At 46.1% G+C, this 20,405-nt stretch overlaps 1 protein-coding gene across 2 annotated transcripts in view; it reads left to right on the top strand.

Annotated features, from left to right (window-relative positions):
• Positions 1-20,405, top strand: part of DGKI (diacylglycerol kinase iota) — a 455,508-nt gene that overhangs the window by 143,890 nt on the left and 291,213 nt on the right. For both annotated transcript variants that reach the window (XM_047850207.1, XM_047850206.1), the window contains exon 2: positions 16,203-16,311. In XM_047850207.1, coding sequence (XP_047706163.1) covers positions 16,203-16,311 — 109 coding nt within the window. The remainder of the gene's footprint in view (positions 1-16,202; positions 16,312-20,405) is intronic.

Raw genomic sequence — 20,405 nt, 5'->3', positions numbered from 1 at the left:
GCCTTCCTAAATCCCCCTGTACCCCCTACCCACCTCCTTTCTGGTAACCATTTAACCCATTACCCCTACCCAGCTACTTTCTGGTAACCATCAGTTCTCTATAGTTAAGAGTCTGTTTCTTGGTTTGCCCCCCCCCCCCCACCCTTTTTCCTCTTTGCTCGTTTGTTTTATTTAACAGTCTTTTTAGGTATTTCTTTTCTGACTCATAAGCTGCAATTTCTTAGACACACTTTTGATTTTGCATTTATCTTCATTGCTGGCTACCTCCTTAATGAGTTAAATAAAACTTTGTCAGGGGGTGCCTGGGTGGCTCAGTTGGTTAAGCGTCCAACTTCAGCTCATGATATCACTTTTTAAGTTCGAGCCCCACGTAGAGCTCTGTGCAGACACCTCAGAGCCTGGAGCCTGCTTTGGATTCTGTGTCTCCCTCTCTCTCTCTGCCTCTCCCCTGCTCATGCTCTGTATCTGTCTCCTTCAAAAATAAACAGACATTAAAAAAATTTTAAAAAATTCATCAGATGCTTAGTATTTATAGGAGAATGTTGTCCTTAACAGTGGTTTTTCATAGGAATGTGTATCTGTTTATTGTTAGTTTCTGAAGGGTAGCACTATGATAGGAAGGTACCTAAAGTTCCATGGGGACAATTGGAAAAGGGAACTCAACATTTTGAAGTTAGCCAAACCCTATCATACTATATCCAAACTTTGGGTCTAGTTTTGAAGTATGTGTATTTGCCAGTATGTGTATTTGAAGTATGTGTATTTGCTATAATGAAGTAACACATTAAGAGGCTTAAACAACAGAAATTTAGGGGCATCTGGGTGTCTCAGTTGGTTGAGCATCTGACTCTTGGTTTCGGCTCAGGTCATGATCTCAAGGTTCGTGGGTTCGAGCCCTGTGTCAGGCTTTGCACTTAACAGTGTGGAGCCTGCTCAGGATTCTCTGTCTCTCCCTTTCTCTCTCTACTTCTCCCCTGATCAAGCATGCGCTTTCTCTCTCTTTCTCTCTCTCTCTCTCTCTCTCAAAATAAATAAAAAAATAAACTTTAAAAATACCCCAGAAATATATTGTCACACAGTTTGGAGACTACAAGTCTGAGATGAAGGTCCTGGCAGCGTTGGTTCGTTCTGGGGTCTGTGATGAAGAATCTGTTTGGGACCACTCTCCCTGAGCTGCTGCTGGTTGGCTGGCAACCTTGGTCTTCCTTGGCTTGTAGACACATCACCCTGGTCTCTGTCATCATCTTTACATGGTTTTCTCACCGTGTGAGTGTCTGTGTCCACATTTCCCCTTTTTATAAAGGCATCAGTCCTATTGGATTAGGACCCGCCCTAATGGCCTCATTTTAACTTGAGGTCTGCAAATAAGGTCATGGTTCACCCCATAACAGTACGATTACTTTTTTTCCATGCACAGGTTTACTTTTTTCCCTCAACTGATACCTTCAGAAGAATGCCATTAACTGCTGATGAATCCCAGTTGAGAAATCTCTCTCCCTGTTTGAAAATGAGGTTTATTAAAAAAAAAAAAATGAGGTTTATTGCCACATCTCATGACAAGTCCATGCTGGCATTGCCTTAGGAATGTAGTTACGATGAATTAGGCTTGGGAAATAAATCCTGTTTAATAGAGGAGTTCCCAGGTTCTCAGAGGCATTTAGCAACCAGTGTGCTTTACAGATTCAATCACACACAAAAATGCCTTTTTTGGCATTGCATTCATTTACATGAAGATAATTAAATAAATAATTTTAATGGCATTTAAAAAATATGTTGGTAAATTCGTCTTAGGGGAGAGTGTGGTGCTTTTTAATTTTGCACTGGGCAGGTAGGCAAGTTGTGGGGGAAGAACGATTCCTTTGGCAAACGTGGAATTATTTACCATGACTAGAAGAAGAACCTTCTGTTTAAATAACCCCTTCGAACTGCCTGACACATAATGGAAGCTTGTTAAATGTTTATTGAATGAACAGAAGTGTCCGGGGAACTTGGAATATTTGAGAGGAATCAAGTAAAAAGCACATATTTATTCAGAGATTTACTATCTACCTAGCTTTGGCTAGATGCTGTGGGGCTGCCAGTATGTGTGAGAATAATAATAGCAGTGACTATTTTTTGTGCTTACTATGTGCCAAGCATCCTGCACATTGCTTTTTTTTTTAAATTCAAGTTAGCTAACATACAGTGTAGTGTTGATTTCAGGAGTAGAATGTAGTGATTCATCACTTATATATAACACCCAGTGCTCATCCCAACAGGTGCCCTCCTTAATGCCCATCCCCCGTTTAGCCCATCCCCCCCACCCCCCAACCTCCCCTCCAGCAACCCTTAGTTTGTTCTCTGTATTTAAGAGTCTCTAACGGTTTCCTCCCTCTCTGTTTTTATCTTATGTTTCCTTTTCTTTCTGCTATGTGCCAAGCATCCTGCATACTGCTTTTTAAAACTATCTCAGCTACTCCCTGAGTTGGGTAATACTGTTTTTATTGTACATAAAAGGATGCCAAGGCTAAGACAGTTCAAGCAATTTGACTACATAGCTGGTGATTGGTAAGGTAAAGTGTGTTCTTAATCTGTACACTTGAATCCTCCCAGACCGGCCTCTTTCTAGGAGAAGCTTATGTTCTTGTGGAGATGGGACATTTATAAGTGAGGCAATTGGAGATTTGACATAGTAAGAGCCTAGCTGTCTTGTAAGTCTCTTTTGCTATGTAGTGTGTGCTATCAAAATTTTGTAAAAGTATGAGCTGTGTTGTAGTTAAGTATGTACAATGTGGATTTAGATGCCTGGATCCATAATTTTTTTAATGTTTATTTATTTTTGAGAGAGAGGGAGAGAGAGTGCATGCGAGCAGGGGAGGGACAGAGGCGGGGGGGGGGGTGGTGGGTACAGAGGATCCAAAGCAGGCTCTTCACTGTCAGCAGTGAGCCCAGTGCGGGGCTTGAACCCACAAACCATGAAATCACCACCTGAGCCAAGTTGCTCAACCGACTGAGCCACCCAGGCACCCCTAGACGCCTGGATTCAAATTCCACTGGGACTTCTTTCTATCTGTGTGATTTGGGACATACAGCTTAACCATTCTGTACTATCATTTTTATTTTAATTATAAAATAGGGCATAATAAAACTACCTCCCTCAGTGTTGTGAGGAGTACGTAAGATATGTAAAATGATTCTGTACCTGGCAAAATGTATTTCCTGCTAGAATATAAGCTTCACAAAGGCAGCGATTTATGTCTGTTTTATTCATTCATGCATCTTACACATTTAGAATAGTGCTTGGTTATAAAACAGACATTCAGTAAATACGTTGTTGGATGAATGAATATATTTCAATGTGTAAATGCCAGGGCTTAGTCACATTTGCAGACATAATGAAGTACTCACATGCTTGCACATTTATGTAGAACAGTGTTTCTCAGCCCAGGATACTCATTAGAACTACCTGGAAGGCTTTTAAATAGAGTGATGTCAAGCTCCACCACAGGCAAAGGTTGAACACCACTCTTGGAGAATCACCCTGAAAATAACTGCTATAAACATAAAGTGATACAGGCATGCTGTATTGAAGATTCAATACCAGAAGCAATTTTTTAAAATGACTTAGAACCCTTAGGAAACGAAAAAGAACCTCTGTTTCAATAGTAATTACGTTCTTGAAAACTTCAATGCACATTAAAATTGTCAAAAACTACTTTGAGTTCATATGTAACATGGATTGGGATTTAGGCTCAAATAATTACAAAAGGTTTGCTCCCCTAAGTAAATCTCTGGTGGGATACTTGGAGTTTGTGTGGGGCTTGGGACAATTTTCTTTTTATCATGTGGACTATCCTTAACATTGCAGGCAGCTTGTGTAAATCAACCAAGAAGCACTGTGGGCTGCTTTGAATATAAACAAAGTTAGTGCCAAAATAGCATATGGAAAAAAGCACACCAACACATACACAATGATTAAGATCCCTCTTGAGGCATTTGGGGGAATTAAACCAAGGTACAGAGTACCTTTTTAGACAGCTGCTGCCTTTTCTAAAACGAAGAGATGACTTCACCAGTTTCTAATGTGTCAATTGCTTATCTCAGGAGACTTCCTGGCTACGGGAACCTCCTAATTCTCTGGTGCTTCTTTGCTCAGCAGGAAGGGGGCCTCATGCTATTCTATTCATAGAATCTCCCAGAAAGGGAGTGGGCAAGATGGGGATGGATTGAATATGGGAGCCATATAAACTTGGAATCAGAGTGGAACCAGAGCCAGTTGAGACAAAATTGCAAAATGGATAATTAGAGGCTGTCCCGGCTGAATACCCACCTACATGTTTTCCCGTAAATTTTTAAAAATTCTCTTCATGAAGAGCCTGTGCTGCATGTTTCTTTCAATGAATACATGACAAAAATATTAGCACTCTCCTATGCCCTTTACAAATGTTATACCATTCGGGTTTTATTTTACGTTGATCACAAAGCCTTTTTGAGGTCTCTTAGGCTTCTTAACCCTGAGTTCTACCTCTTCTGCCTTTTTCTTTCAAGAGCAGCTTTGAAGGATTTCTGGCCCTCTCCAGAAAGTAGATCACTGAAACGCACAGCCTGGGATATAATTCAAATCTTCCTAATCAGATTTCTCAATCCCTGATCTAATCAGCAAGCTGTTTTGCTTAGCTTTTTGGTCAAGTTCATTCATTAACTCAGAAAGCATTTATTGAATATATGCTGGGTCTACCCCTGGGCTAGAATGTAATAAGATTAGTAGATGAATTGAGCCCTGTCCTTTAGGAGTTTGTAGTCTTATTGAATGAAGTAAAGGAAATAATAGAATGCTATTTAAAATGTATGATGGCTTTTATACTTTAAATATGTTAGAGGTCTTTCACGGCAGGTAATTGACATTAACTGTGACTTTGTGCGCCTGAAACTGCATTATAGAGTATTTTCTTTTCGTATCTATTTCACAGTTAATATTGCAGTTCTCCTTTTCAAAGATTCTTTTGCCATCCCAACAAAGTGTTGTTGCAAAATTAATAGGAAGGATTGCTGGCATTTCACTGTTTCACTGACTGTAGGCTTGGGAGGATTCTGGGCAGAAGCAAAGAATACGTTGAAACCCCATTGATTTTTTTAATCATAAAAAATTGTAGCATATTTGCTACAAAAATTGTAGCAAAAAAATGAAGCATATTGTAACATAGAACCGCTGCCATTTCAACACACCCCAAATGCTACCCCTCTGAAATGTCATTTTCTACAACCAGGACGAACCCACACAGAAAAATAACTTACACTAATTGTATTTGAGGTCTGATAAATGATGAAATTGTTTTTGTGTTTTGGAACAAAATGTGTATACCTACATGAGCTATTAGAGAAAAGGATTTTCTCACGTGGTTGTTGAGAAATATGGAGAAAGCTACAATCAGAAGTTACTTCCTACTCTGGTTTGGCACCTACAGATATTTTCCCTGTTCTTCTTATGTGATATCCTCTTGTAAGGCCCATTTACAGTTAGGAACTTGGAGCCACTTTGATGTTTCCTACTTATTTTCCTTCTACTAAGTGTTTATTTGTGTCGTAGTTACACAGTTTTCCTCTATTAACGTTACGGAAAACCAACCTTAAATTTGCATCCACAGTGAGGAATAGATAACCAGCAAAAGCCCTTATTTAATCGTTTCTCTTCACAGGCTGGGGAAGAGTGTCACTTTGGCTGTGATTTCACTGCAGGGCTTAGTCGGGTTGAAGGTTTGGATGTCTTCTTACTGCCACGTTGCTCTTCAAGAGACGCGCGCCTCCCTTGCACCCTGATTTAGTTACTTCAGCAGTTTGCCCTCCTGTCTGTTCTAATTAGGAACGTAGGTTTTGGTGGTCAGTCAGTCTGCAACTTCTGGTGAGTTAGACTCATTTGTCCTGTGGTTTCTACTGTGCGAGGAGAATTTTGTTCCCTTTCTTCTTTTTTATTCTGATCCCAGCTCTGGGACTGTTCGTGAAAAGATGAAGGACTTGTATTTTTCTCATTTACCCAAGATTTAGGAATTCTTCAGCTCTTCCAAGGCCTTGAGCATCGGCACCGTTTGTTATTTTTTGTTAGAACACTTAAATTTAGGTTATGTGTTAAGGAATCTGTTATGCCCAGAATTCGTGATCCCCAAAGACCACTAGGGAGCCGAGTCCGATGCAAAAGCAAAGAGCCTTTATTTGAGCTAGCTCGAGCTCAATCCCCTACCTGCACCGACGCAGCGGTGAGATACCAGGGAAAGAGAGCGAGTTTCAAAAGGACAAAGGTTTTATTGGAGCCTGGGGGCAGTTGGTGAGGTAATGGCTATGGCCTCAGCCGATTGGCTGGGGAAGGGTCCTGGGGAAGGGTCCGAGTCCTGTTAGGCAGGTGAGGGAGGGTTTACTCAAGGGGAGGAGGTGTGGTCAAGGTGAAGGACACAGAACAAGATGGAGTCGGCTGGCGTAGGCCTGCCCTTTCATTCCCCCCTTGTCATGTAGCTTACGGACCCAATCATGGGACCGGCTGCATTTATGGTGACAAGGAGAACAGAGTCTGGAGGTTTACACAAAGTTCTGGGAACCAAGTGTCCCTGGGGTGGCTCTGGGACGTCTGATTAAGTATTGTCCCCGAGCTGGTGTCTATGATCTGCCAGGTGATGTTTTGGGGGGCGTGGGGACTCCCGGCAGCATGAGCAATGACAAGCAGAGTTAACAGAGTTACCAATATTAGGTAGGTTGAATGCGCTGTAGCTTGAGCTTGAGCGGGTTGTGTTGGTCCCGACTGATGGCCCATCGTGTGACGAAGTCCTTCCGGATCGAGGAGGGGTCCGCTGGCTGGGCGTGAGTGTGATGGACCCAGGTCGCGATGCCGTCTACCTTGAGAGCGGTGGGGGTTGTCAACACCACGATGTAGGGTCCCTTCCAGCGCGGCTCGAGAGTCTCTCGGTGGTGCCTCTTGACGTAGACCCAGTCTCCCGGCCTGTACTGATGAGGTGTCGGGATCGGGCCAGCCTCGTAGATGGCACGGAGGCGCGGCCAAATGTCCTCGTGCGCCCTCTGGAGCCCGCTCAAGGAAAGAAAAAGTTCTTGATCTTTAAACTCAGCAATAAGTTCAGCTCGAAGGCTGGGAATAACAGGGGGTGGCCTGCCAAACATGATCTCGTAGGGAGTAAAACCCAGAGTGTAAGGAGTGTTTCTAACCCGGTAAAGGGCGTACGGTAGGAGAGTCACCCAGTCCCCGCCAGTCTCCATGGTTAATTTGGTAAGGGTCTCTTTTAGGGTTCTATTCATTCTTTCTACCTGTCCTGAGCTCTGGGGCCTATAAGCACAATGTAATTTCCAGTTTGCCCCCACCGCCTTGGCTACTGCCTGTGTTACCTGCGAGATAAAAGCTGATCCATTGTCTGATCCTACCAGGGCAGGAAAACTATACCTGGGTAAGATGTCTTCTAGTAGCTTCTTAGCTACCGTCTGAGCCGTTTCATGCTTGGTTGGGTATGCTTCCACCCAGCCAGAGAAGGTGTCTGTAAATACTAAAAGATATTTAAAACCATACTTTCCTGGTTTGACTTCAGTGAAGTCGACTTCCCATTGGGCTCCCGGTCTGGTGCCTCTGAGCCTGGTTCCTTTTTTATTTGATGTGGCCCTCGCGTTGGTGAGTTGGCAGGTCTTGCAGGCAGATACAACTTGCTCTATTTTGGTGTCCTGTTGGTGAATCTTAATTCCGGCATGTCGGATTAAGTCTTTTAATTTTCGGGCCCCCATGTGAGTAGACCGATGCATGTGCTCTAATATTGAGACTCCGAGCTGGTCTGGCAACACGAGCTCCTTGTTAGGTGTATACCACCATCCCTTTATCTCCTGGGCCATGGGGAGTTTCTTGATCCGCTGTAATTCCTCCTGGGAGTACTTGGGCTGGTCTGGTAAAACTGGGTCTCCCGGGTCTGGTAGTTGTATGGTCATGGTGGGGACTGGAGTAAGGGCTACTGCCTTGGCTGCCCGGTCAGCCTTTTGATTACCTCTAGCTACTGGGTTATCAGCTTTTTGGTGCCCTTGGCAGTGGATAATGGCTAGCTTGGCAGGAAGCCATAAGGCCATAAACAGGTCAAGTATCTCCTGCTTATTTTTTATAGTCCGTCCTTCTGCCGTCAGTAACCCCCTCTCCTGATAAATTGCCCCATGAATATGAGCTGTGGCAAATGCATAACGGCTGTCTGTGTAGATGTTGAGCCGTTTTCCAGCTCCCAGCATCAGCGCCTTGGTGAGGGCTATGAGCTCTGCTCGCTGGGCTGACGTTCCGGAGGGTAGAGCCTCCGCCCATACGGTGTCGGTTTCGGTGACCACCGCTGCACCCGCATACCTGTGTCCGCCTCGCACAAAGCTGCTGCCATCAGTGAACCAAGTAGCCTCAGCATCGGGGAGGGGCCGGTCGGTCAGGTCCGTCCGGAATCCATGTACTTGTTCCAGGATTCCCGCACAGTCATGTAATGGAGCACCTAGGTCAGGGTCGGGCAGCAGGGTTGCGGGATTGAGGGCTGCACTGGGGTGGAACCGCACTCGTGGAGGGTTGAGTAGGAGGCTCTGGTAATGAGTCATACGTGTATTGCTCATCCATCTATCTGGAGGCTGTTTCAGGACCCCTTCAATGGCGTGTGGGGTCATGATCCAGATCTCCTGTCCTAGGGTGAGTTTGTCTGCATCCTTGACTAGGAGTGCTGTCGCTGCAATAATTCTTAGGCATGGCGGCCAGCCGGCAGCCACTGGGTCTAGTTTCTTAGACAGGTAAGCCACTGGACGGTTCCAGGGGCCTAAGGCTTGAGTTAGAACTCCTTTTGCTATTCCCTTATGCTCGTCTACAAAGAGGTGGAAGGGCTTCGTAATGTCCGGTATGCCCAGGGCTGGGGCACTTAGGAGGGCCCTTTTTAACTGATTAAAGGCAGTTTCTTCTTTTTCAGCCCATTTAAATGTTTTCCCCTCTTTGGTAGCTTCATATAGGGGCCTGGTGATCTCAGCAAAACCTGGAACCCAGAGGCGGCAGTAGCCGGCTGATCCTAGGAATTCCCTCACTTCTCTTTGGGAGGTGGGAGTAGGGATCTTTAGGACAGTTTCTTTTCTGGCTTCTGATAACCGCCACTGTCTGCCCTCCAGGATATATCCCAGGTAACTTACCCTCTCCCTGCATATCTGAGCCTTCTTCGTGGATGCGCGGTACCCTAAGGCCCCCAGGGTAGCCAGCAGGTCCTGGGTCCCTCGCTCACAGTCTTTGGCAGTGTCGGCAGCAATCAGGATGTCATCTACATACTGTAGAAGGGTGAGGCCAGGGTGCTCCCTTCTGTACTCACCCAGGTCCTCGTGTAGTGCCTCGTCGAAGATGGTGGGTGAATTTTTGAATCCCTGAGGTAGCCGTGTCCAGGTGAGTTGTCCACTGTAGCCCTCCTCCGGATCATGCCACTCGAAGGCGAACAAGGGTTGGCTCTGGGGTGCCAGCGGCAGACTGAAAAAGGCGTCCTTTAAATCTAGTACAGTATACCAGACCCTGGAGGGTGCTAAGGAGCTCAAGAGAGTATATGGGTTGGGAACAGTTGGGTGTATGTCCACGACCCTCTTATTTACTTCCCGGAGGTCTTGTACCGGTCGGTAGTCATTTGTGTGAGGCTTTTTGACCGGCAGTAAGGGGGTGTTCCAGGCAGACTGGCAAGGAACTAGTACCCCTAGGCTTCGTAGTCTCCGGATGTGTGGCTGGATCCCCTTCCAGGCCTCCTGAGACATGGGGTATTGTTTGATCCTTACCGGACTCTCTCCTGGCTTGAGCTCTACCAGGACTGGGGTCCTATGAGCGGCTAGTCCCATCCCCCCTGTCTCTGCCCAAACCGAGGGGAATTCTTGTAGCCATCTGTCTATATTATCCTCTCTCGGGAGCGCCTCCTGGTGGAGGAGGTATTCATCCTCCAGTTTCATGGTCAGGACCTGGATGGGGTGGCCCTTGCCATCGGTGATCTGAGGCCCCCCTTGTCTGAAAGTTATCTGAGCTCCAATCTTGGTCAGTAAGTCCTGTCCTAACAGCGGGTAGGGGCATTCTGGTATTACCATAAAGGAGTGGGATACCCGGCCCGTTCCCAAATCTACTGTTCTTCGGGTAGTCCATGAATACTGGCTCATACCAGTTGCCCCTTGTACCCAGGACTTCTTGTTGGCTAGTTTTCCTTGTGGGGTGCGGAGGACCGAATGTTGTGCTCCGGTGTCGACAAGGAAGTCAGTAGGGGTCCCCTCCACTTTAAGAGTTACCCTGGGTTCGGGGAGAGGGTCCGAACCCTGACTCCCCTAACCACTTAGTTCATCCAGCTCTAGGACTTTTACTCGATCAGTCTTGCTTCCCTTCCCGCCGGCCCTTTTCGGACAATCTCGGGCTCAATGCCCTATCTCCTTGCAGTATGCGCACTGATCCTTCTGCAGCCTCTGCTTCCCCCCCTTGGTGGTGCTTTTACCTTTTCTTGCGTCGTCTGCCAGCTGCCGGAGACGGCAGTCTCGTTCCTCGGGGAAGTCAGCAATGGTAGCTAGCAGTATTCTGGCCAGGTCTCGAGTCTGCTTACTGCTGGCAGCCGCCATGGCGCGAGCCTGCTTGTCCTCAGGAGGCTCCCGGTTATTATATACCTTTTCGGCTACCACCAGTAAGTCCTGCAGACTTTTTTCTCCTAGTCTATCTATTTTCTGTAGTTTTCTCCTAATGTCTACGGCCGATTGGTTTACAAAGGCCATGATAACAGCTGCCTTGCTTTCCGGAGCCTCTGGATCCATGGGGGTATAGGTACGGAATGCCTCCATGATCCTTTCTAAAAAGGCAGCCGGAGATTCATCTTTTCCCTGTTGTACATTTCCTACCTTGGCCAAATTGGTTGGCTTTCTAGCAGCCATTCGGAGACCCCCCATTAGAGTCTGGCGGTAGACCCGGAGCCTCTCCTTACCTTCTGCCGTGTTGAAATCCCACTGGGGCCGAGTTAAGGGGAAGGAGGCATCTATCTGAGCCTGGTTGGTGGTGGGATTCCCGTCTGCGCCCGGAACTAGTTTTCGGGCCCCATTGAGGATTCTTTCTCTTTCTTCAGTCGTGAACAGGACCTGCAAAAGCTGCTGGCAATCATCCCACGTGGGCTGATGGGTAAAAAGAACAGAGGCTAATAAATCAATAAGCCCTACCGGTTTCTCGGAAAACTTAGGATTCTGAGCTTTACAATTGTAGAGGTCACTAGTGGCGAAAGGCCAATAGTGATGGGGCTGATTCCCCTCCGCGTCTGGGGGTCCGGTGGCTCGCAGGGGCAGAATAGTAGAGTCAGCGGCGGAGGCGGATTGCTCCCTCTGAGCCCTTTGTCTGGTAAAGGGCGGGCTTCCCCCTGGAGTGTTTCCGCCTCCCGCTCTCGGAACAGCGTCTGCCTCCCCCGGAGGGGGAGGATGGTGTTCTTCCAGCATCCTAGAGGGGTTATACGGGGGAGGAAAAATTAATTTTTCTTCAGTACCCCCCTGTAGGACAGGGTAGAGGGGTGCTGAAGGCTGGGTGAGACGTTTCCTCTTCTCTGTCTCCTGCAAAGCAAGAATGGGTTTTGGCTCCGGAGGGATCAGGGTTAGGAAGGGCTTAAGCCAAGAGGGTGGGTCTTCTACAAGGTCCTGCCAAGTGATAATGTAAGGGAGCTGATCAAGATGGCCCGTCTTAGGCTGAGAGATGATACTCCTGACTCGGTGGATGGTAGGGAGGTCAAAGGTCCCCTCTGGTGGCCATCCGACATTGAAAGTTGGCCACTCGCTAGAACAAAAAAACTTCAACCGACCCTTTCGGACTTCCACACTGAGGTTGTTAGCTCTTCCCCTCACATCCTTAAAGTGATCAATCATAATACTTAGAGGAGTAGTCTGAGTCTGTCCCATAACGTCCGTCCAGTAAGTCCACAGAGCAAAACAGAGAAACACAAAAACAGACAAACAGAGGGCCCCTAGAAAGTCTTCCAACTCCATGGAAGCAAAACGGAAAGCTAGCTTTTGAGGGGATTCCATGTCCCTCCAAAACCGATGAGGGGATTCCACGTCCCTCCAAAGACGACGGCCTCACGCCGACCAGTGGGAGCGACCCGCCTCATCTCAGACCTTTGAGGGGATTCCACGTCCCTCCGAAACAGATGAGGGGATTCCACGCCCCTCCAGAAGGGAGAATCGGAACGTCTTCCGAAACTCCCGGCCCGTGGTCCTCCAGTGCGTCCACTTAGACCACGTCGGGCACTACCAGAATTCCAGAAATGAGCTCACACAGAAAAGACAGAACAAACAGACACTAACCGTGGCCAGTCAGGCTCTCCGGGTCGGGGGTCCCTTGGAGGTCTTGGGGATCCTGGGCCGAGCCCCCAAATGTTATGCCCAGAATTCGTGATCCCCAAAGACCACTAGGGAGCCGAGTCCGATGCAAAAGCAAAGAGCCTTTATTCGAGCTAGCTCGAGCTCAATCCCCTACCTGCATGGACGCAGCGGTGAGATACCAGGGAAAGAGAGCGAGTTTCAAAAGGACAAAGGTTTTATTGGGGCCTGGGGGCAGTTGGTGAGGTAATGGCTATGGCCTCAGCCGATTGGCTGGGGAAGGGTCCTGGGGAAGGGTCCGAGTCCTGTTAGGCAGGTGAGGGAGGGTTTACTCAAGGGGAGGAGGTGTGGTCAAGGTGAAGGACACAGAACAAGATGGAGTCGGCTGGCGTAGGCCTGCCCTTTCAGAATCCAAGGTGGAACTTGTAATTTCTGACTCCGCAGAGATGTCATTTTCTTGGGACGAAAGCTGTGACTTAGGATCACATACCAGCTCCCTCAAAGCCAGAGAAAAGTCCTAAAGAAAAATGTTGCAGAAGTTCCTTGAACCCAGGTGGAGAAAAATGCATGGGCCATGAAGGAGCACAGTATAAGAATCTTGAGTGTTCTTCTCCTATTGCTTGGTGGAATGGAAAATACTTTGGGGTGAAGGGCTGAGATATTGTGATTTATGACAAATATATATCTAGCCATCTGAATGACTAGATATATATTTCTCATATGAATTTGGTCTTCATCCATGGATCTCTGCTCACAACTCCTGGAACCTGTGATAAGGGTGAAAAAGGTATTTTTTGTTATGTTAACGAAGGTGACTTTGTACCCCACTCAAGGGTGGGGGGCTGTTTGCCAGGAGGACCAATCTTGTGATGAGAGGGTTGGAAATTTCAGTCCTCTGGGGAGGCAAGAGGGGCCAAAGGTTGAATCAGTTGCCACTGGCCAATGTTTTAATGAATCATGCCTATATAAGGAAGCCTCCATCAAAACCCAAAAGGATGGGGTTCAGAGAGCTTTCGGCTTGGTGAGCATGTGTGTGGAGGTGTGAGAGAGGCCCCTGGAGAGGACACTGAGGCTCTGCACCCCTCCCCCATACTTCACCCTCTGTATCTCTTCATCTGAATGTTGATACCTATCCTTTATCATATCCTTTAATAAACAGGTAACTTAAGCATTCGCATCAGTTCTGTGAGCTACTTTAACAAATTAATCAAACCTAAGGAGGACATCATTGGACCCTCCAATCTGTAGCTGGTTGGCCAGAAGCCTCACAGCCTGGGGCTTGAGACTGGCATCTGAAGTGGGGGATGGGTGCAGTCCTGTAGGCCTGAACTCTGAACCTGTGGAATCTGATGCTAGCTCTGGGTAGATAGTGTCAGAATTGTGTTGAATTCTTGGGCACCCTGCTGGTGTCCGAGAATCGCTTGATGTTGGGGGAACCCCAGCCACTCCCGCTCCCTACCCCCAACCTATGTGCCATCTTTGGAATTAGCTCTGGGAACTCAAAAAAGTTGGTGTCAGTGAAGAGGCCAAAATTGATGTTAATTATTTGCCTTGATGAAAGGGAGGAAAGGGAATATTGTGTCATCAGAGGGTTTCATTAAACGTCTACATACTTGTAATGACTCTTTGGGGGGTTCCATAAAGCAACTACATTGTGTGCTATCCAGGCGGAGCTTCTGAAAGTAGGCTATAGGCAAGCTTCATGTGATGACTTCCGACTACTGAAACCCTTTACGTTATTTCTAAGACTTCCTGTGTGGGAATATAAGAGAGGGGGAAAAAGGGCTAGGCACTTGCTGAGCTCTTAGACATACTTGGCCATTTATCAGTGTCTGCAAGATCTTAGATTCTTTTGTTGATTCTACCAAGCCTTTCGTTGGGTTTTGAGGCTACTGCTTATCTTGGTCAACTACAAATTCCATTTCTGGGTGGAGTTTGCAGAGATCAGTGAACAGAAAAGAGATATCATCTGCTTCTAGATTCCAACAGAGCTTTTACATTTTGCTCTTATTCCTCTCCCCTTCCCAGGCAAGTTCCCTTCCCTCCACTGGCTCCGTCATTATGGGATTCACTGTACATTGGGCCATCACTGCCTTCCTTTTCCCCATCTCCCCATCTGTAGCCTTGTTCCTCTGTATAGAGAGATGGGTAAAGGAGTCTGAGGATCCGGGGCTCCCTGGGGACCCCATGTGTCTGCAGGTCCAGTGTCCAAGATGGCAGATTCTTACTACAGTGTTCACGTCCTGTGAGATAGGATGCTGAGAGCTAATGGGGGTAAAGTGCGTAATGAAGTTGCTGATGCTTTTCTTTAGGGCTTCCCCCTCAATGGGCCTGGGTAAGTTAGTGCTCCCCCACCTACACAAATGTACTTGCTCTTGTCAACCTAAATAAAGAGGTAAACCAAGGCAAGCTTGAATTACCAGAAATTGAGTTTATTTGGGAATAGGAGAGAAGTTGCAACTCAGGATATGAAAACTGTAGCAGGCTACGGGTGAGTCCTTTACCAGTTTGGAGTAGGCTATTTTTATGGCCAGGAGTGCAAAGAGCAGGGAGTCTAGCCTGAGTCCGAGCAGCAAGTTCATTGGCTTGAGGATGGGGAGACAATCTTGGTGTTTGTTCATTGGTTGAAGGATAGGTTTCCAGTCTTCAGCGAATCAGTCTCTTAAGTTCTAAGTTTCACTTGCCTGAGGGAAATTCATTTCATACCCTCTTTAGATTAAAGCCCTTCCACACTCCAATAGAGCAATTTGAAAACTTGAGCTCACAGAAGGAAGCACATGGGCAGCATGTGTGAGTGCAGATTCCCGGGCCTCACCCGTAGACCTATTCAAGGCTCAGCTGCAGGGTCACAAGACCCACCTGATTCTAGTTCAGGTAATTCTTAAAGCACATGTAGACACTCCAGTAAAGGGAAAACTCTCCTTTCCAGGAAGCCACTTAGTTGATTTGTGAATCAGCACTTATATTTCAGCTTGAGACCCTTGTCTGGCATTTTTCATGGAGCTGTTCAGAAACTTAACCTATACTGTTAATGATGATACCACAAGATCTTGCCACTTTCTTCCTTTCTCTTGCTGTTTGCATTCTCTCCACCAGGCTCTCATCTACCCTCCCTTCCCTTCACCCTAAAGCTAAAACAACTCCTCTTATTTCTTATCTTTGAAGACCAAGGTCAGGGCTGACTTTCTCAACCTCTCCTGATTTATTCCCTCCTTTCTGACCTGCACTTTGTTATGTTCCATTCAACAAACCTAATCTAAGCAACATATTTTGATTTTATTGTTCCATGGGCCTTGGTGAGATACTGGTCTTTCAGCGTGTGCCATTTCTTGCCAGATACAAATCAATCTTTTCCCATTTGGAATCTCAAGCTATCTGCAGAAGTCCTCTGCAAGGATGAGGGAGGATGTTCTTAAGAGGAGCAAGGCTGAATTTGGAGCCGTGACCAACTTGGAGAGCACTTTGTTGGGAAATGGAGGAATTTCAGTAGAAGACTCCCTGAATCTGCTTTTGTTGCCGTTAGTCTCTGGCAGCTTTAAAATTGTCCAAGTATTGTGACCATCCAAGCCCTAGGTCTTTTTCTGTAAACGGAGAGACCTGCATTCTGCCCTCTACCCTGAATAGGGGCATCTAGAAATTCCATTTCTGGTCCTGAAGCAACATTGCCCCCCAAATGGTCCCCTCAATCTCCCTGTCTTTTGAGACTTGCCACCCAGTATCTTCACCATACACCATACACTTTAGAGACATAGACTCCAATACATTTGCAAAGGCTTTTGCATGCAGAAGACTAACTCAGGCGTTGTTTTTACTCCAGGGGAAATTTTTAGCTCTGTTTACCTTCTGATGTTGGTTTTTCTTTGTGTTTTTTCTTCTGGCTGCAGGAAAGCAATCTCCCGGGCAGGCCTGCAGCACCTGGCTCCTGCACATCCCCTCAGCCTTCCTGTGGCAAATGGTCCAGCGAAGGAGCCCAGAGCGACTCTGGACTGGAGTGTAGGTGTTGGCTTTTTCATCTAAACATAATTCAATTGCATGTGTGTCTTTCTCATTCTTAGGATCCCTGTGGCTACAAAGCAAGACTTGATAATTTTCAGTATCGCTCACTGATCAATCTTCAGATACCTAGCCCAGAGCTCCATTCTCAAACTCCCGGCAACATAGTTCCTTTATATGAAATCAGATGTGTTTCAGACTAAAATAAAAACTTCATGAATCATTTGAAGCGTTACTGCCTGGGTTTGCAGCTGTGCGATGAAAAGTACCTCTGTGCACATGCTTTATTGGTTCTTGCCAAGTTGATGATGAATAGAGCGTCCCCTTAGCAACATCCTGGAATCTAAGCTTGATTTCCTCAGATCAAGCTACCTTCTTTTCTTTTTTGGTGCTTTTTTTTTCCCCCCTGACAAAAGATGACTTCACTTTATGTTTTAGGCACTTCATGCCCTCCTGTCTGATATACTTCTTCCCCTAACACAAAGGTAGATTGGTCTTGTAAAAGTGGTTTGGGTGTAGTAGCCAATTTTAACCAAAAATGCATCCACAGAAACTATTACCTTGAGCTGAAGATTGCATTCTGAAATTCTTAAGCTAGTTAGAATACATTTATTGAGGGTGTTCAGTGACTCAAGTTCTTGGTGAAAACATCTATAACTGTGGCCTGAAAGGCTTTGTCTCTTCCTGAAGGAATGAGTATAGGGAACAGCGTGAAGGTGGAGGAAGGCTGCCCTGAAATTCTTCCAGTCTGGTCTTGATGGTGATTTTTGTTTAGCATTTTTCAGTTGAGTTGAACAATGGGGATAATTCACGTTCTCCCATATGAAAGTGCATGGTGGGATGGGGGAAAGGAGAAGAGTTGTTTTTCATTCATTTAATTTTTTATTTTTAGCCCATATGTCATGATTTAATGTCCTTTTATATTAAAACAATTCTTTGTCTCTCCCAAGAACACACTTACTGACATTCTTATTTGACATTCTGGACACATGCCAATGTAGGCTGCCTGCATTCATGAAGTACTAGGCAGAAGACTGGGCTTGATTGAGATGCAGCTTCTTCCTTGATACAGCCCTGAGAATGCTCCAGTATCACCTGTGCGTGCTGAATGGGCACTCAGGAAGAATGCTCCTTTCCTGGAATTTCCCTTTATTCTAGGAAAATTACTTAATAAACTCTTAAACCAGGAGAGAGTATAGAATTTATTGGTACCAGTGTTTACATAATTAAAAAGAATTAAATGTGTAAACAAGCAGGTGAAGAAGATCAAAGAACAACATTTCCTGGACTAATGATGAGAATGTTATGAATCAGGGACCCAAGTCAGTTAGTTTCACATTCATGATACCCAGACAGTCTTCTGACCTAAAGTAGCAGGACCCTATGCGGGGCAAGATTCTAATGAGGGAGAGTTTAAATCATTTAGATGGCAAAAGTCATTAAATCCTTTTGCCCCTCGTGTGACATCACTGAAGTCACTGATCTCTTTCGCCCTCAGCATCCTCATCTACAGATGGGGACAATTGTGGCCCCTCCCCAAGGGGGACTTCCTGGTGTTATTAGGATCAGATGTGGAAGTAAGTGTGCAAGTTCTTTGTAAACTGTGCAGCCTGCAGATTTATTTAATCAGAAAAAAAAATAATCAATGAATTCATTAATTCATCACCGAGTTGAGCCCCTGCTTTGTGCCAGGGCCTCTGTTGCTTCCTGGGGATTCTGAGGTGAGGAAAATGGGGTTTCTGCCTTCCAGAAGCTTAGGATGCAGTCAGCAGAGAAGAAAGCAACAGCAAAAATACCTAGAATAGAGGAGCCCAGCATCAGGGAGTGCCAGGAAGGATGCTCCATCCCTATTTGATGGTGGAAATAGTTACCAGAAAAGGCTTTTAAAAAGAAGTGTCCCGCTTGAGCCGAAGCTTGGCAAGAAGGTATTATTTTCTGATTCCTGTAGAGATGTATGCACTCTAATATTTCATCAAAATGGTATTTTGGGCTAGTGGTGGGAGGCTGCACTACACAGCGGGGGAAGAGCGAGTAGGAACTAAATTCTTTCTTCCTCTGTCCCCTTTGATTGTGGGCGCCCTGTCATGGCGCCCTGGTGAAATCATGGCATGGCAGGAAACACTTTGGGGATGTTTAACAACGGAGAGAGCACTGAAATCCTCCTCTTTAGACACTTCATCTGAGGGCATATTTGAAGATCTGACATGTAAGGAGCTGGAAAGATGTTGACTCTGAAAAAAAATTAATGAACTGTGGGCTGTTATTGCTATTAGTGAACAGAAGCCAAACAGTGACCAACACTACAACTCCTTGTTATGATCATGAAGAACATTTTTCTCAGAAGGGAGGAAGAAGCAGGTTGTTAAAAACATTTTAGACACCTTTATTTTTTTTTTGTGCTAAGACTTGCCCTTGCTTCACAGTTTTTGGCTTTTCCTAACAAATATGCTTTTCACCAGTTTCATTTAGGTCACCGTAGTTTGCCGTTCTGTTCAAGTTGCTGAGCCAGGATTTTCTTTGTTCTGCTGAAAGTGGAAGCCCGGGCCACTGGCTTGACCAGTCCTGCCATTCCCTCGTCCCAAGCCCTGCCTGGCTCTCTGTGGAAAAGCGGCATGACTGTCTGTTCCCTCTACCAGCTCACTTTTCTGGACTAAAGTCATTGAAAGGATCAGTTTTCACTTATTCACTCTTACTATTCACTGAACTCTGCTTTTGGCTTGGAGTCTTGTACGAGTCTCCCAAATGAGGAGGCAGGTTTAGGGGGACCAGGGTCATCTCAAAGTCCTGTAGGACCATGACCCCCTGACTTAGGTCAACTCCCCTCTCTGCGTGTCACCAGTCAGAAAACAGATACAGAAGTTGTTCATGGAGCATCAGAAGACGCAAGACAAATCAGGGTGAATTAAAGCTGGAATTAGAAGTTTAGTCCCCATGTTTCCTACCTGTTACAGAATCCCAAAGGGGCCCTTGTTTTGACTCTGATATATGTGCCAAAGTCTTTCAAAGAGGCACAGATCTTTCCTAAAGATTTTTGTGCAAAGGGCTTTGAAGAGCAGCCTGCTTGTCGGGGTGCCTGAGACGCAGGAGGGCACTGGCTTGGTGAGCCCAGACCATAGGCACCTGTGCACTTCGGCCAGGTGTATACTGTTGCAGGAGTCAGTTTTACGTGTTAGGTGCACAAACTTAATAGTTTCTGTCAAGTATTCATGTTCTCATTTCCCTGCTCAGTGATACATGCTATCTCTCTCTTATTTTCAGCTGTTCCTCAAGGTCCTAAAACTTCTCTCTTGCTGTGATTTGCTCAAATAGTTATTATGACGTCTAGGATTCCCTGTCTCACATGATCTCATTTTCTCGGTGACCCTTCATCAACATTCACTCCTGCCGCCTGAGCACGAGCCTGCCCCTCCATGCATGTCTGGGATAGAAGCCTGAACGTTGATGTGCGGGGAGGAGTCGCGTCTTCAGAATGGCGCCCCAGCCTCCGGTTGACAACAGTAGACACGTGGAAATTGCTGTTTCCTGTCGAGATTTCCTCTGGCTCTCTGCCAGGTCATGCTCATCTTTTCAGCTGAACTAATTCTGTTTATTTTATTCACTTTTTGCTTTGTTTCCTCACAATATCTCTACATGCGGTGCATTGTCTTATAAATCTTAGAACCGAATTGGTGGTATTTAGTCGCTTTTAAAATTCTAGGTCCTCAGTTTGATTTCAGGCTCCTTGAAGGGAGGGGCAATGTTTTCTGCTTAGATTTTCTTCTTCACAGTGGAGAGGACGGCCTTGTGGGCCTACCCGCTGTCTGGCTACTGATGCTAGGGGACAAATTGATTGTAGCTTTTCCGTTCAGTCACTGAGAAGGGGATATTTCACCGGGAGTTGACTGGCACTCAGATAATCTCCAGTTCCTGAAAGGCTTGGTAGGCAAGAGTCCATAGCCTGCTTGAAAAACAAATAGATTTATGCTATTTGGATCTTTAAAAATTTCCTTCCTAGTACGGTGTATTGTGTTAAGTCTTAAAGCACAGCAGTGGTCTGATCTCATTCCTCCCAACTTACCCTCTTTCACCTTCTCGGTGACAACCTGCGGGGGCTG

This window comes from Prionailurus viverrinus, chromosome A2, assembly GCF_022837055.1.
Source record: "Prionailurus viverrinus isolate Anna chromosome A2, UM_Priviv_1.0, whole genome shotgun sequence".
NCBI classification, from domain to species: domain Eukaryota; kingdom Metazoa; phylum Chordata; class Mammalia; order Carnivora; family Felidae; genus Prionailurus; species Prionailurus viverrinus.
Note: the sequence above shows the minus strand (reverse complement) of the source record. Positions and strands in the feature narration are given on the sequence as shown.